Below are 18,121 nucleotides of genomic sequence, written 5' to 3' on the forward strand. Positions count from 1 at the left end.
AAAAGCTACATATATGCCACCATGTTTCTGACTACACACGTTTCAAAATTGTAATACTGGGTCCCCAAAATGGACTAAGAATACACCTCTAGTCAATACAACACATGAATACATTGATCACTATTTCTTCACCAACAATTCTCATTGCCCCAAATTCATGTCACATCTATAAAGAGAGAACAAATGAAGAGGTGTGCTATCATATGAGAGTAGAGCTGCAGGCCTGGGTCTTTGTAAGCACATCATGATATGCAAATGGCTAGGAATGAAGCGATGGATGAAGGAGAAGTAGTATTCAGTCACTTATCTGGTACCCTTGGGAATGTATGCTTCACCCCCTAGGGTGGACTTCCTTAACCTCTTTCACCTTCATGTAGCAATGTGAAACATGGCTGCATTACAGGAGGTTGTACGGAAATTTGAAATACATCCATATCTAAAATCACTAATATCGGCCCAAACATATTTTCCACAATTATAAAATAAACAGGGCAAACGTGCGGCTTATCGACATCTTGAAATTGCACATTTCATGATCTGACATTTAGTCTGGGAACAATTGGTACAGGTTGGTGACATACAATTTTTGGTAGTACTTCTACAAGTACAAATGGTGAGAAACTTGTGTTTGTGGGTGTTTAGTTTGGCAGGTGCAAAACGTTGCAGGGAACAAAAACAAGTGTCACATTCATGCCTCGATTCATGCAGGCATGTCAAACATTGCATTATGCTCTTGTCGACAGAGTCAAGTACATTGTTGATGTGCATCACAATTTTTTCACATGAAATTGTTGAACCAATATGATTTGCACTTGCAACTCCACCCAACTGTGTACATACAGCCTGTACACGTATGCGAGGTTTCTTATCAACAGCAAGCTTTTCCTTTCCACCTTAAATATTTCTAAATCTACCAGGGAGAATGAAAAACGACTGACTTAAATTTGAAGCAAATTTGAAGAAAAAAATTAATAATTCAAGGAAGGTAAGAAATCTGTGACAGCTCTCTCCTTCCATTCTTTTAATTCACAGGAATATGCATTTTGCTTGCGAGCTAATGTCTGCACTCATAATATACAAATAACAAAATCAAATAGATGTTCTTTTTTATTTCAGTCGTGTGTGTTTACCCTTAATTAAGCATTTGCATGAAATTAATTTCAGATTTCATCATCATCTGGCTGGTTCAAGCAATTATAATACGAGAATTCAAAATAACTGCATGTCATGATTTAATTAACTATTCAGTAGAACTAAGAAATCTGCTTTCTCCCAAAATTCAATTCAATAGCCTGCGATCCCACAATGTTGATACATTAAATAGGTGGCTTATTTCCTCATGAATGAAATATGACGATCATCCCAGTTCATGTGTGGGCAGAGCTTTGGATTTACTTGCGAAGGAACGAGATGCCCAGCTCCCTCGCTTGCTGCACCTCCATACAAGCTTGAAGATTGGATGTAAGATGCGTACTGAGCTCCTGTCTCCATTCATTACCTTCAAGGTTAACAAGGCCGAAAAATCCCCAGACACAAAAAACATGCGAGGATCCAAGCAGGTAGATGAAGGGAGATAAACAGAAGATGATACAGGAAGATGAAAAGGAGAGTGGGAGGAAAAGAGAGACGTAAACAACTTGGATGAATAGACACAGGCATACGAAAGAGGGTGATGTCAGTATAAAGAGGAAGTACCCTAGCTGATTCGCCACTTTGAAAATATATAAATTTCTTCAATTTGAGGGACTGAGGGTCAGAGAAGAAATGATAGTGTAAATACACTGAGAATCATGACTAATTTTACCCCTTTATTTTCTGGAACTACAAACTATCATAATATAACTCATCCTTATGCATCTTTAATTCTTCTTTTGTATGTTTTGCTGCCAGAGTGTCATATCAGTGTTCGGTCATCTGATACAAGATGGGAGTTCCTGATGCCTCCTGGAAACCTTTATTGTCAGCAAACAGTAATTGATAATGTACGACAAGGTCTGGTCTCTGCGTTTCATTCATTGAAGAACATGTGTATATTACAGGATTAAATTAAAAAGAAATGGGTGAGGGGGAGGAGAGAGAGAGAGAGAGAGAGAGAGAGAGAGAGAGAGAGAGAAAAAGAGAGAGAGAGAGAGGGAGAGAGAGTGAGAGTAAGAGAGAGAGAGAGAGAGAGAGTGAGAGTAAGAGAGAGAGGGAGAGAGTGAAAAATGCAAAGAGAAGGAGATGGAATAAAATAGACGGGAGTTAAAAGAGAAAGAAAGAAACAGAGAGAGACAGAGAGACAGAGAGACAGAAAGACAGAGAGAGAGAGAGGCAATAGAAGAATAGAGAAGAAAATGGACAAAAATAGAAACTTGGATGATGCTATGGTGGAATTTGATTCTCATTTCAATTTCAAGGTAAGAGGCAAATTGTGTGCACTGCATGGAAGATGAGGCCCATGGATTACTTGAAGAGAGAAATTGACAATCAAATGCATTTACTTCCCATTCTCATTCAATCTCACAGCCTAGTTCGCAAATACGTGCAGTGCCAACCCAACTCCCTAAGCGCATGGATGGGTAAATGTCATTTTCCTCAAAACACTCACTTAAAATACCTAGCCATGCAGACTTGGATGATGATAGGAAAACTATTAATTGGTATAAAAAGCCTTGTGTTTCACAGGCTGATAAACAATCAAATTATCTTTTGATGTGTTTTATAATATTAATGCCTTCTGCTTTGGATCTTCATGCACGAATAAGCTTATGACCAAAATGTCAATTGTTTGCCAAGATCCAGGTAAATATCTCTTTTTAATCTAATGCTTTCATTTCAAATGATTAAAAGATGTCAATTGTTGAAATGTTAGGGGACGATGAATGCCCCAGTCGTATAACTACTTACTTTGGTTTATAATACTTGTAACAGTGACATACAGAACAGGGGTGCTAAAAATGAGGATGATGAAAACAATACATAAGACAACATAGGGGAAGAAGAGGAAATAAAAGGATCCACTCCAATCGGCCATCTACATGTAGACCTTCCTCTGACGCCAGTGTTATGACAATCTCATCTAATATTCATGTGAGATTGCATCCCTTGACCGCTCAAGTGTATAGAGCATCATATAACCAATAATGTTTCTTTCTTAATCGATAGTGGAAATGACTTCACACTCTCTTAGCTGAAATGTGACAAGGATCAATGCCTTGGGGAATCTAACATGAGTAGCAAGTCGTTTGGGTCACTAAAGACTTGGGATTCAACTACCGGTGAATCTGAGAATTTCTGTAGAAATTACTCATCAGAGATGTGACATATAAAGAGATAGTGCAGTTAGATTTGAAAAGTTCATCGAAAGGAAATCTCAATTTTACTAATACAGACAAAACCAGAGCCTCAGTTGAGAAAAGAGAATGAATTATTTTACAATGCTTGTTACCATGGTTGCTGAGTTCAACACCCTGTCCACACCATCATTGTAATAACAACATGGGATAACCAGGGATCTGTCAAGTGATAAGTGAAATGCTTTGTTTAGCTTAACATTCTCTCTCCTATCATACCAACTTGAATAATGTTCATCTCCAGATCCAATGACGCAGAGTTGTATGGAAATATTGAATGACTGTTATGATAAATACTGTGAGCTAAATGTCAATGTTTTCACGTTTATGTACGTCAGGTGCCTAAAATTCAACTCGATCTGGGCTTTGGTATACTAGAATGTTGTTTTGTCTACAGCACTCTTGAACACATAATTTACATCAAAACAAATTGAAGCGATAAAGTAACTTATTATTCAAAGATGTGGAATTTATGAAAGACTTGATAATACTCCATTCGTAAAAATGACTCCCGCTTATTCAGAGGAGCTGTTCGATGGGTTATTATTTAAATACCCAAATTTTATCTTTATAATCCCAAAACTCTTTCTAATCACTCACAAGACTATTCCCTCTACATCATAAATGCACTCTATCATTCTCTAAATCTTTCCACTTCCCTAGTCAAGCATTTCAAAGATTTTGTGTGAATATATTCTCTCATTTCCACAAATTCTATGTCATATGAAAATGTACATTTATTAAATAGGTAGCACTAATTTGCTCCTCAGCTCAGTAGGGGTCCCCTACCAATATGCATATATCTGTATAGAGGCTATGTCTCAAGATGTCATTATTTGTAGACATCTCCATGCATGACTTTCCCTGCAGGCACAACCTGGAATAGGCTCTTCAACTAGTTTTGATGGCACAAAGCCACAAACCTGTAATGTTGGATGTACGGTGTATGGTTTGAATACAACTCACAAGTCATTGTGAATGTGAATAGATGACACAGTAGTATCTGGGCAAGAAGACTATTTCTGAATTGCCATCAATTACACTACATTCCACATTTGTGAATTGACATGTCAAACTATTGGCATTCTCAAATTTACTGAAAAATATGAAGCACTCTTGTAGGTTTAGAAATCATGATTGATAATCTACAGAAGTGCCTGTTGCTTTCTCCATCTCTCAATAAATTTCATCAGTTCGGATCAAATCAATCAATTCCTGCATCAAAAGACACAACCCATCAAATCAATTTGTTTTTCAAGAATTTTATAAGTCAAAACCATTACCAAGATTGAGCTGGTATATGCAAAGGGCTATAAGCTTGATTTGCTTTTAGCATTATTTTCTAGATCTCAAACTAAAGCTTGAGGAGTACACAATCTTTGTGTTATGTAGATTCATATTATGATTTTAAATCAATATCAGGTCGACAGTACCCTAGGTTATTTATTTCATTTTATTAAATCTTTTCTGAATTAAACCACACCAACCTGTTTCGTCTAACATGCAAAAACTGACCACTTCTGTGGTCCAGCCTCGATATTCCCTGTAACCTATTTCTTACTAAGCCTAAAATACCACATGAAATTATCCTACGGTATTGTTGTAATTTTGTATTACACAGACTTCAAAAGCTGAAACCTTAGCTACCCAGGCAATGTCAAGGGCGATATTTGTAGCGCTATATCTTTATTGTACAACTGAACCGCTCTATCATTGTTCCCCACGATGCCGCTTCCAACTCCAGCTAATGGAATGCTGAATGCCCACAGCACTGTTGAGACACCAGTGGAGGAGCCATGGGTGCCGGGTAATTCAATCCAACCTGTTCTCCCCCACCAACCCATTTTTTTTCTTGCCCTGAAGTCTTTCGTTCTGTTCCTAGCGCCGCCTCTGCGTGATTATTGAAGAAACGTTATGTCCTCTGACATTCAGGCAAACTCCGTCGTCATCATACATCAGGTTCAAGTGCAAGCTTTCAATCTGAAAGCATAGAGCTGAATATTCAATGGGGAAGCAAGAGCAGGTACATGTATGTGCTAGATGAGTGCTCTAAAGATGCACTCCTCTCCATGACTACAGAAGGCCTGACAGGCAACATCCATCCCCTTTTCATCTTTCAAACACCGTACCATCCATCACTCTATTCATATACATGTACGATCCATCACTCGTATGCAACTCACAAAACCTTTCTATTGTACAACATCATTAAATTTACATCCAATAATCAATTATTGCTGCTTCTTTCACATTCACTGTTCCCTCTTTTATCTTCTTTATCAATGCATAGTATTTTATGAACTTGTACGAAAATGGCAGGTACAGTATGTAGAGTTATAAAAATATAAACAGTATACTGTGATACTATGATAAAAAGAAAGAATAAAACTGCAGCAGATTTGAGCATGGTAGGAGTAAGAGTAGGATTGTCAAAAGCTCAACAGAAGTGCAAATACCACCCCCCCCCTTTGTTTTCTTTGGGGGTGCTACTTATCTGAACTGTTGTGGCCTTTAGTGCGTAAACTGAGGGTAAAATGTGTGTACAGTATAATAATTCTTCAAAATCCAATCTTCTACAACTTGTGCCCACTTTAAACCTTTCATTTCTTACCCCACTCTTACGCTATCCCTACATAATTCCAACTGCAATGGCGACTACTCCTGTTTTATTGCTTTCTTTCATTCTCACCATCTTTTGCATCATTCCCTTCTATCCCTTCATCCCTGGTCATCATTCCTTATCATCTAGAGAGCATGGTACACAAACAGTCCTACTCAATATCATCCTCAACGACTTTGAGGTAGGCTTTCGGTTGGGAGATGACAGCACTGTGGTCTACCAATCCTTACATTACCATATCATCCAGACATCAACACTTCACATTCGAGAGAAGAAAAAAATCTTCAGAACATATGTTTTTTATTTTTTACTGAGTAGGCCTATGGTATTGCTTGCAACAGGTATATGTAGACTACATATTTCCTTTCAATTTATATTAATCACTGATAGAAATAAAAAATAAAAATCCTAAATTTGCACTGTTAAAAGGTAGAAGGGCATTAAACTCTGTGATGAGGGATAATGAACTATGTCCTTCAGGCTCTAATAATTAGATTGGTGTACTTAAACATTCATAAAACTACTCTTAACCCCATTACTTCCAATTCTACTACATATAAATGTACACATGTGTACATACACATTTTCTATTTCATATCAAGCACACATTGCAACACGTCCCACAAGAAGCCAGCAGGAATTCATTTCGATTTCAAAACCTGAACACAATATTTAAGTTTGTCGATCCTTAAAAGGAAGGGAAGATCCTCCATGTGTCTGTCCTTAGCATCATGGCATCAATGCACAAAGAATCCATTGTAGATGCAACTACAAGCACATCTACACTGTACTATCAGTAGTACATGAACATAATGGATTCACCATCAGGCTGGGGCATCAAGGCATTTGTTGATGATCTAGAACTTGTCACAGTGGGACAATCAGCAATATATCCCGATGTGCTAATGTAAAAAAAAGGAACACTATCTTTTCTACACAACTGGAACAGTAACTAACATTTTGATCATTCTTACCTGTATGTACAACAAAGATGTTAAACAAACCAATATCACATTATATATTTCCTGCTAATTACATGTAGTTCATTGTTACGGTTAGTGCGATTGTATCTCTATTTTCATCCTGATTTATTGAAATGCATTTCAAAGTCTTCCTTATTCTCAAAAAGTACAATCAATAAAGAAAGACAGTGCAGGCAAGATTAGCTCCTATGGCACTGACTGGGAAACTTTCAATTTCAGTTTCAGGGGTATCTTATTCTTCCAATCAATTTCAGAGGGGCAACGTATTTCAAAACAGAGCCTTCACCCAAGAGGCACGGCTTCCCCCTACATCCTATCAACAGGGGACAGAAAACAAGCTTGCAGCTCTACTGTGTTTTCTCAGGCCGGTGAGAACATTTCGTTATCCCTCTAATCGTCTTGTCTGTTTGCGTTTCAACGCCTTTCACACCCTTCTGGTCTTTTCCAATCCCTTTTTCTACCTCGCCGGTCGGAACAAACTTGAGATTTGACTGACAGATTTTTCGGTTACTTTCCTCCTCCGGTTTCTGGCAAGCCTTCAGAAATCTTTAGCCCCTAAATCCCAATCCTAGGTGGTCAAGATGTACAAGGGAGAGAAGAAACAAAAAGGTGATGGAAGTGTGTTTCTCAGTCCAAAGCACCAATCTTGCGCATTTCCGTTTCGGTTTAATAAAATTTGGAGTGGACTATTAGATTATTATTATTATTATTAAGGTGGCACAGTTTTGTCATGCTGCTAGACTCCAGTTTCCCATTGTATATATCTGCAAATTTCAGAATGGTATGTAATATACAAGATGCAAATGTCACTCTCTGTAAAGCGAAAAGTCTATTTGTGTACCTGACATGCCTGAGCCCTCATACTGATTCATCTTTTGGTTTAGGAAACTTCAATTATTCATCTACATAGATGATGGTCGTGTGAATTTGTACCCCTACATGGAGGAAAACGGAAAGCCAGTAACGGTTGCTGCCTCATGTTTATTGCATGAGCATCCCAGGTCACTTCCATACAGGTGAAATGATGAGGTCAGTGAGAATGAATCACACTGCTTTGACCGCTCCAGTTAGGGTACAACACCTGGAAATACAAACCTCCTGGGGTAAGAAGCGGTCACTCTATCACAATATCTCATGAATAATTGCAAGATATTCACAGAGCCAGTGATAAAATGATAGCCTTTTTAAAATCATCCCTTCTCTTCTGAGAGTCTTGACTCATGAAGCTATAACTTACCTGGTAGTCAGGTTTTTTCAAACACTTTCCTCTTGTCTTGTTATCACGACAGTGACCCCTCAGGTGCACAAACCTTTTGCTTGGTAAGGAGCAGGCATGGATGAAATCAGATTTGAAGAACAGTGTTTGGTGACCAGAAAGACGTGAACTTGAGTTGCAATGTGCATGTACATGTATATGTAGGTATGCAGGACCATGCTTATGAATTATTCAGAGAGTAAATTCCAATTTGATAGAAAATTATAGACTTGAAAGCAACAAGAAATGCATACACTGCTACTTAATTTAAAACATTAAATAACAGAGCGAATGGTAATTGCCTTTCATGATAACTTCTTACAAAGTTGGTGATAAGAGAAATACAACTACAGAAAAAATGAAAAAAGGGCAACATGGCTATTTTTCCATTGAGAGCCTACCATGCTACACGTTGTTTGAAAACTGTTACAGAAATGGAACAGTTAGAGATGTTTTACAATATCAAGTTCTCATTCAGCAAATACAAAATTCATATCAAAGACCCGGCAATCATTTCCCACAGGAGCAAATTGACTAGAGACCGAGAAACCTGATAAAAGTGAGAAAGTAAAGACTCCTGCTTGCTGTCGTCATCGTTGACAGTCATTTTCTCGCTTTACCATCGGTCATTTTGCCACTTCGCGTCCTCATCAAAATTCAATCTATACACCCAGTGAAGGGCTCTTGTGAATTAGGGCACAGAAGTTTGATTTATGCATGTATAAATCTGACAACCACCCAATTACACAAAACTAAGTACTACAAAACAACCTACATCCCAATTTTCGTGAATGGGAAGCAAATTGACTGGGCTTCAATAAAACTTGACAGAGTGAGTGTTTTACTCATCTACATGTACACTGTATAATGAGAAGAACTAAACCCCTTGCGATTTCATTGACCTGAATCAAAGAGCGTTCTCCACACTGTATACTCTAGCCTGTTCATGCTTTTCACTTGTAGGAAAGCAGCAGGGTATTAATTATTGATTGATGGTTTTCATTGAATTGTTATATCTACCAGGATTGTGAACTCACAGTAGTATTGTCTGAACTATTCAATGTTGACAAAACAAAGGTCACCTAATCTCTCTGAACTTTCCCCAGAAGCTTAGTCTTAAAACCCTTCCTCAACAGTTAATGCGAATCATCCCCCAAAATCAATACCAATCAATATGTGTTCACCTATAATGCCATAAAAGTGGGAGAATCTACATATATAGGAAGAAGGTAATAAACTATATGTACCTGTTCAAGCAGCCTTACATATTATAGTCAAACTTCTCTCTTATAGAGTTGAATATGACTGCTAATCAATCTTATTTGTGCTAAAGTATATACATGACTAGTTGAATACACATGTGCATTTTTCTGGGTCCATAAAGATTATATACATGTATGTACATATATTGAGCTTGCTCTTGTACCTGCTCCCATATTTATTTGTTTACAGCCTCCAGTATATTTTCAGCATGCATTAGTAAATTGAAATACATTCAACAACACTAAATCCATGTGAAGTCCTAACTCGTATTGTAACATGTACAATATTTCTCATGTAGGTTATTTGTCACGACAGATTAGAAAGAAATGTACAATGTTTTGTATGACTATGACATCCCCCAAGAAATCTACATTAGAGTAAACATTTTATCAGATATATTTTTTTCTCATGAAATTTTAAAGTTAATCCCTTCTCTACCTAATGACGGCTTTGTGTATTTTCTAAACCCCAATTCATGGTGGCCGAGTTCTATGCATGAGCAATGATAAATGAGTACCAATGACATTTTTCCAAGATGACTGGCCATTCAGCAGCTCCCCACAATAAAAGCGGTTCATACCCTATTTAGAGGGAACATAAGAGCCACTAGCAACGACCAGCAAGTTACATCGATCCTGATAGTCCACCTGTAAATTACAGCAAGCCCCATCAAATATTCATGAATAGGTATTCTAAGTCGTGACAGTTAGGGCCAACATTGGGCTATTGTACCTGGTCCATACTATTGTTACCCCTTTTCATTGGTCCATGGTCAGTTGAAAGAGTATTGGGATTGGAATATAATTGGCTTCAATACAGACCTGTACAGATGCAAGAATATGATGTCAGAGACATTAAACCAAGATGCTTTGCTAGTTTGCTATCATCTGACTACATAACAATGTATTAAATAAGGATTTGGGTGTGGCGCAAGCGGATCGTCAAGTCCTGCACCAAGCAGACCAAACTGCAAAAATTCAAAAATGATTGTCGCCACATTGTGTATTTGCGCGCCCCTCCCCTCTGTTCTCGCTGCAGGCTCGGGTTCAGGACAAAACACTCTTGTTCCTCAGACAGAACATTAACATTAACCCTGTGTAGGAGACAGGCTACACTTCTCGCAAAGAGTAGGGTGTAAACCTGGTGTTTAGTGTGCCTGCATTCAAAACTTTCTACAGATATCTTTGTGATCTAGGCTGCATAGTTTTTAAAAAATTAACAATAGAGGGAGAAGAATAAGGAAATACTTTTTTTTCTTGGGGGGGGGGGGGGAGAAATTGTGATAAGACTCTATTCATGTGTAAATATCAGATGGCAAAACAAAGATTTGGGCTTCTTTCATATTTGAGAACTTGATAAAGAACCGGGTAGATTGTTAGAGCTAGAGATTTGTACACTTCCCAATATATTATCATGTGTATGCCACTTTAGCTTTACGTTGCTCTTCATGTAGCCTAAATGTCAAAAATTGTCCTCTTCCTTGACAGGACCTTAAATGGGTCTTACCATACATGATCTGAAAGGCAAGTACCTCCTAGAATATCGAGTTGCACAACAGGTGTTGTACAGTGCAAACTGTGGGAAAGTTTTGATTTTAAAATGAACTTTGGAAAATCTTTTGAAAGCGAAACTTTTACTGAGTCTAATAACAGGTGAACAGGTGGATTCTTTACAACGTTCAAGTATTGAGTTGGAAATGGAAGATCAAGGGAATGTTATTGGGTAAAGTGAACTTCATCAGTGCAGGACACAGAGGTGATGAGGCATTCCCAAATCCAGTCAACATGACAAGAAATGATCATTTGATTGCATTGCAAAAGAAACTAGACATTGCAAGATGATGATTGATTATATAGTCAACAAGGGTAATTATGTTGTGGGGTTTCAGAATTATCAAAATGACATATTAACTAAATCTTGCTAAAAATCATGATTGAAAGGTACTGGAAGAGTTGTGGATATGAAGGACTGCATAAACCCTTGGTATTAAAATCTCATCCAAAGTTTTAAACTATTTCTAGTCATATTTGGAATGAGGGCATTTCAATATTTCATTATTTCAAGAAGAATCTTTTCCATTGTAATGTTGCTACTATGCCAGACCTGGCTTACATTATTTGTCACTTTTATCAAAATTCAACTTTCTCTATTAACCATTGCCACTCCTTGATTTTAGCCAGATTTAACAATGTTTTAAAATTTCAGTTTTGCACAAAAGTGAGACAAAATGAGGACTGGACTGTGATAGGCCTTTACCATCTTAACAATGCAGAACATAACAGTCAAACAAGACCTGTTTTTAGTGCTGCGTTGCAGAATAAAAGGCACAAAGCCGGAACACCCCGCTGTGTTGAATGTAACCTGAGTCACCCGATGAAGTGTCTGTGCAAACAATGTGCCTAGATTTCATGCTCATCCATCCTCACAACTAATTTGTCTCCTACTCTCATGTCCAAACGATAAGACATGCATAGAATGAGAATACGGACTCACTGGTGATGTCTTTGTAATCAGGAGTAACCATTCAATTTTAAGACAGGTTTACACAGGTGGTGAATGAAAATTTGTATGGTTTCCTCAAAAGAGCAATTCTTCAGGGCTTTCAAAATGATTACACTGAGAGCACAGGATATCCTCCACAGTAATTACGACGTACATGTACATGTTCTGTAAGCTATTACATACACAAGCCAGAAAATAGAGGTGCCTAGGGTGGATTCGCTCCCTTAACTTGTAAAATTCACCATGATTTAAAAAGGAGCACCATGAAAAGAAAACTATATCAATTCATGGTATTTGTAATCCATAAAGTCGTTCTGTAGCATTCCAAATTTAATTCAAAAGTTTTTTTCCTAGGTATGCATGCCTGGTGCGAAGCTAGGTCTTAATCTTTCTGTTGGATACAAATGTGTAAAAAAAAAAAAGGGCTAATATCGTTTCACACCTCAGTCTGAATGCAGATGGAAGAGCCACTCGAGGAAGAAGATCATTTACTGATAAATTGAGATGGAGTTTCAACTAGTGATAACCCTACCATCCTCACTGCCTACAGGCTGAAATAATCCAGTGTGAGACACCGTACAGGCATTGATTGCAACGATCTCACATGATACAAATCCAATTCAAGTGAGCTACTTGCAAACACTGAACATTCTCTGAAGCTACAGTTGTAAATCGATATTACGCAAACACAAATCTTCCATCCATTGAACTACATACAGTACACACCTGTTGAAGGATTTTTCTTAAATAGTATTATAAAATACATCAAGAAAGTAAGTTAAGGATCAAAGTCCAAACTAAATTTCTCCCTTTTCACATGATACTAATGTCATTATCATAAAAGTTTCGCAAAATGTTTTCAATGACGGCTCAATTATGTAGACCAACAGCAAATAATTTTGTTGTTAAAAAAAAAAAAAGTTGGTTTGGGGGTGTTTTTTCAAAAGGATACGCTTGTAAGTAGAACTGCCATGCACCATGAGAACAGTGTACATGTAGGCTATGGGAAAGGAATGAAAACGCTCCACAATATCGGCTAATTGATTAATGGATTCAGAACTAAAACATGATGACAACCTCAACCATGCACTTATCCTCAGTGCATCTCTTCCCCGCTAAATTCCATTAGCCTTGCTCCCAGTCTAGCTCCTTGAAAGCCCACCAACATCAGCATCAAGGTCAGACAATTTCAGTGCTTTTAAAGTGCAGCGCTGTCTTTTTTCGGAAGCGAGTTTCATTTAGACTAATGAGAGAGCAATTAAGGTTGCTAGCGCATGAAAGTATCTCGATGAATCTATGCAGAAGTGTGAACACAGAGGAGTCGCAATTTCAACATCTTTTCAGAGACACTCAAATATGAAATGAAATGGTCTTGAATGGGCCAGTCAATCATGAATGAATGAATGAGTAAATGAACAAATGTACCATAGAAAAGGCTTTTATTTTTATATAGTACTCAAGCTTCTATGATGAAATTTTGAACTCTTCTTCAAGATACCCAAGATGATATCATGTTTTTACAATTTTTACCTACCAGAAACAGTAACTTCTGTAAAAGCAAAGTTTGCCCACTGTCATGATAAATATTATTCATATGTAGCTACATTGTAAAGGCTTGATCAGGTGCTTGTAAGTAAAAAAAATCTAATAAAATCTATCAACACTATCACGCCTCTCTAGTAGTATCGAATACATGTACATACATACAAAACAACACAAATTATATGATAAATATATTTTAAGTGTGAATGCATACTTGTATATAATAGATTAAAAAACAAGACCCACCCCCCCCCCTTCTTTAGAGGATTTACTTCATGTAGTCTGGCTGTTTGACTGTCAATCACTATGATTAGTTACATGTATACTGCACATACAATCTTATCCTGATAAATTTTCATACAATATTTTCCATTCTTTTCTTTTTTTGAATTATTAGTAAATTACATTGTTATAGTTAGCTATCTTTCTCTCAATTGAGTGACCAATCAGAAAGTGTTCATCATGTCTTATTCACATACATAAACCATATTCTGATGTCGACATGCACGATATATATGTGTAATTTTTTACAATATAATATCTACACCTTCTTGCGAATGTATGCATGCTTGTTATGGAATCTACATGTATACAGAAAAATGCCAATAAAGTTAGACACACACAAAGCACATGGTGAAGCTGCTCAGTCATCCATCACTACTTATTTTAGCAATCTATACCAGCTTCCCAGGAATTCAAAAGCGAGCAGGGTCACAGAAGGACAAATAGAAACCTCCCTTTTCCACAATTTTACCGACCCTCTCTTGTCCCTTGAATGCTTGAATCAAACTTCTTTTCATGGAACCATTTCTCCTTTTTATCAACTGGGTAATTTCTTTTTATCCCACCTTCCCACAGAAAGATTTGCCCACAGAGGGCTCTGGAGTTTTTGTCCAAATGAGAATAGGCACCCAACATCGACACAATGAGCATCAGTTGGGATAATTTCCCATTGGGCAGAGTATGGTATTCCATTGCCCGAGTGCACAGCATGTTAGCCTTAATGGAAATCAAGTCATTGTGTGGAATGTGAAGCACAATCACAAGCTAACAAAGATAAAATTTGATTTAAAGGTGGAATTCGGTTTGGAAATCTAACTGCCAGCTTTTTCTCCTTATGTTCCGTTAAAAAAAAAAAATTGTAATCATTTTTTTCTTCCAAATTACATATTTCTCACATGAGTAGAAAAACAAAAGATTATGTCATGACTATTTTAAACTTCTACATTGTCATCATCATTTTAGCATGATGTGATATATATATATATAGCCATCATCATTTTGAAATTCTGTATATGCTTTTTCAGGTGCAGGTGTAGTCTGTAATTAATGTGTGGTATGGTCTGGTTTTCTTGGCACAATGGCAGAAAATAAATTCTAAATTTAGACTGTTATGTGACTTTGGTCTATCCAATCTGACTTCAATTTGAGCTCTATTAAGAACCAGCCCTTGTTTTTAGATGCGTTTTATGATAAGTGTAAAAAGGCTTGCACAAGCAAGGAGTTTGCTAAATTCAGCGAACTCCGTCCATGCCCTTAGTACACTAAACTAAACGCTATTAACTTTAAGTATCAAATTGGCTATGGGCGCAGATAGGTGATTATAAACGCATTTTAGGTTTTGTTTACGTCACTCTTCATGCAGGGGTTTGGCCAATTAAGGCTAGGTAATAGCAATATCATATTTCATTTAATCACCAAGCCCTTACAATTTTACAGATATTTTTAGTTTGGCCATTGCTTGAGTTTGGCCTTAAGCTTAGGATACATGTAGATCTAGTTGTTTTTCAACCCTTTGTAAAGAAATGCAATAAACTTTGAACAACATCTGCATCTAAATATTGCACCTAATTGGTCTTGGTGTGGCCTAAAGTCTATCATAAAAAGTTTTAGAATAATAGAAGTAGATTGTACCTCCAACTTTTGGACGTCATGTTTGATGTATCACTTAACTAAGGCTGTGTACAACCGTGTAATGAGGTACCCGAGTACACTTCCAGGCGAACAAGCGAATACTCAAATATTTGGATGCCATGTTTTTTTTATTTTTTTATTTTTTTAAAAATGTTTTATTTTTATTTATTTTTTTAAATAATTTTTTGCCACCACCATACCACGGGAGCAGTATCCCAGGTCTGTCTCCGAAAACTCATACATTTTTACTTCGAGTTGCAGTTGAAGGCGCCAATTTAATAATAATAATAATAATAATAACAGTAAACAATGCCGTTTTAAAAACCAAAGATGGCAGAATAATCCCTTTTCCTCCGAGTCCAAACAGAAATCTGGACATTTGGTCCAGTTTCTGAGTGGTGAGTTTGACAGTGATTGAGCTGGGAAACTTTTTTATCGACGGTACCATGCCGGCGGTCGGCGCTCTCCCTGGCACGGGTAAGCGTCGGCCTGGACAGTGTCAGGTGACCGTGAATTTTTTTTTCTTTTTTCGGCCGAATATTAGAGTACGAGAAATTGTACTCGAGTTAACCCTGTAACCGATTATCGGATCGAACGCCGATACTGATCCGATCAGGGGTGATCGGATAATGAATTAATCGCCGATCAATAAATATGATCAAAAAAATTGGCAGAATTTTTTTTTTTTTAATGCCGAAATTTTCTAGTTTTTGGCTATCAAATTTAGTGCCAAAGTCATGAAAAGGCACTAAATATCAACAAACATAGTCTACAACAACTCCAAATGACAAAATAATCCCAGCCATGAAATTTTTTTGAGCATTTGATAGCCCAAAACTTGAAAATTTTAGTCATAAAAAAAAAAAATCAGCCGATTTTTTGGGTCGATCTTTCGATCCGATACCGATCAAAGGTGCAAGGGTGTCGATCCGATCAGAGCCCCAACTTACAGGGTAAACTCAAGTAGTTGTCAACAGTGCGAGTACTCGAGCATTCGACTACTCGTTGCAGCCCTACACTACACTAATATTGAAACCGTCATAAGTCTAAGTTCGTGGACATCCCATTGACACGTGTGTTATAGAATTATCACACGTTTTTATGAGATGTCCACGAACTTACTTACTTTGGTTTACTTTGGTGTCGAGGCTTGAAGCTTCAGCTTATGTGCCCCTCTTTACTGCATTGGATTCGAGTTGGTATGGTTAGACTTAGACTTAGCTATGATGGTTTCGAGTAAGGCTGCGACGAGTACTCGCACTGATGACAACTACTCAAGTACGGTTTCTCATACCCTGCCGCCTTTTTTTTTGCCAATTTTTTTTCTCCACCTGGCACTGTGCCTGACAAAAATCAGTAAGATTTCAAAAATCTAATATCACCAATGAAACCTTGTAGCTGAAGCACACTTCGATATTTAGGCGTGTTTAGTGTTTGACCCTAACCCAACGTACGAGACAACCAGATGCTGGTGGTTGTACGTCATGGACAGATACAGAAAGAGGAACATAAAATTACCCAGAAACAAAATTTTCTTTGGAATTGGGAGCGAAATTGTGAAAATGTTAACCAAAGATCGGCAAATTTTGCAGTCATTTGCGTCCGTTCCGAAAAATTATCAACTTACCAGGAAAGGTCTGAAAATCTTAATTTTGAGAGCAGATATCCTCAAAATTGTAAGTAAAATGTGGTACCAACCGATTGTGTGATATCTTGCCTTGCAGTTGCAAATTATGACATTACCTTATTTTTGATGCATCACATTTTGTTTTTATGACTTTTTTAGTTGCAGCACGCACGCTGATCCGAAATCGAATTTTTAGATTGTGATATCTCTGGAATCCTGACGATGAATTTTCTAGTTGGACCAATTTGTAGTCAAAAATTTGCTGTCTATTTGGTAATAGAGTCTAGATCTAATTGAAATTAATAAATTTGTGAAGAATATGACATCATAGATCGAATATCACAATTTATAATATTGTCAAAATCTCTGCAAACTTCGGTCACCCGTTTACGACTCTACGATACAATTTATTTTGATGACAAAATTTCTCTCAGAAGTCATTAGAACTAGATCTGGCGCCCTAGATCTAATTCTGTAGCGTTTACATTGCATTGAAATGACAACGATCGGCCTGACATTTGTTTGACTAGATTCTAAGTCTGGCTCTTACTCTTACTCTTAGTGGTGAAGGACAATCGGTGTTTGCAGCATTCAGCTAGACGGCTGCGTATGGGGAGAACAACACCCGACGTTTAGATAGTGACTTACCAGCAATTCAGCTTTTTGACATTTTCCAAGTCTGATGCCCGTGCTTTGGCAAGCACTATTCCTTCAGTCAGTTTCACCATGTTGAAGTAAAATTTGTAAGGTTTAGGAGTAAATGCTGTAGTTTGCTGAATAACCACCTGGAGCTAGCTCGAGAGTAATTTAGTAAGGTTTCCGTCGGGCATGAAATGGTATCGCAGGTAAACGGTTGTTGCCTCGCGTTGATATCTAGTCTCATTCAAGAATGCGCGAGAGCGCTCGTACGTAGTATTCGTAGCTGGTTTGGTTAACGGTATTTGACCGAGCCGTGTATCCCGAGAGTTCGGCGACAGGCAGAGCTAGCCACACGTCTAGTTGATCAAGCCGCTGCGCATTATCAACATTTTTTGCGTGCGCGTTTACAAGTTTTCAGCGATGGAATAAACACAAGTTCCCATT

General features: G+C 37.6%; 1 protein-coding gene across 3 annotated transcripts in view; it reads right to left on the reverse strand.

Moving 5' to 3' along the window:
- The window catches only part of LOC576797 (cilia- and flagella-associated protein 410), a 65,847-nt gene extending 47,773 nt beyond the window's left edge, over positions 1-18,074 (reverse strand). Inside the window, exon 1 of one of the 3 annotated variants that reach the window (XM_777066.5) lies at positions 17,687-18,032. In XM_777066.5, the coding sequence (XP_782159.4) occupies positions 17,687-17,766 (80 nt within the window). In that variant the 5' untranslated portion in view covers positions 17,767-18,032. Of the gene's footprint in view, positions 1-17,686 lie in introns of all 3 variants that reach the window. The other 2 variants (XM_030973532.1, XM_030973533.1) reach the window with 2 other exon arrangements.
- Between the last annotated feature and the right edge of the window lie 47 nt (positions 18,075-18,121).

Source organism: Strongylocentrotus purpuratus, unplaced genomic scaffold (assembly GCF_000002235.5).
Source record: "Strongylocentrotus purpuratus isolate Spur 01 unplaced genomic scaffold, Spur_5.0 spur5_scaffold_6, whole genome shotgun sequence".
Taxonomy (NCBI): domain Eukaryota; kingdom Metazoa; phylum Echinodermata; class Echinoidea; order Camarodonta; family Strongylocentrotidae; genus Strongylocentrotus; species Strongylocentrotus purpuratus.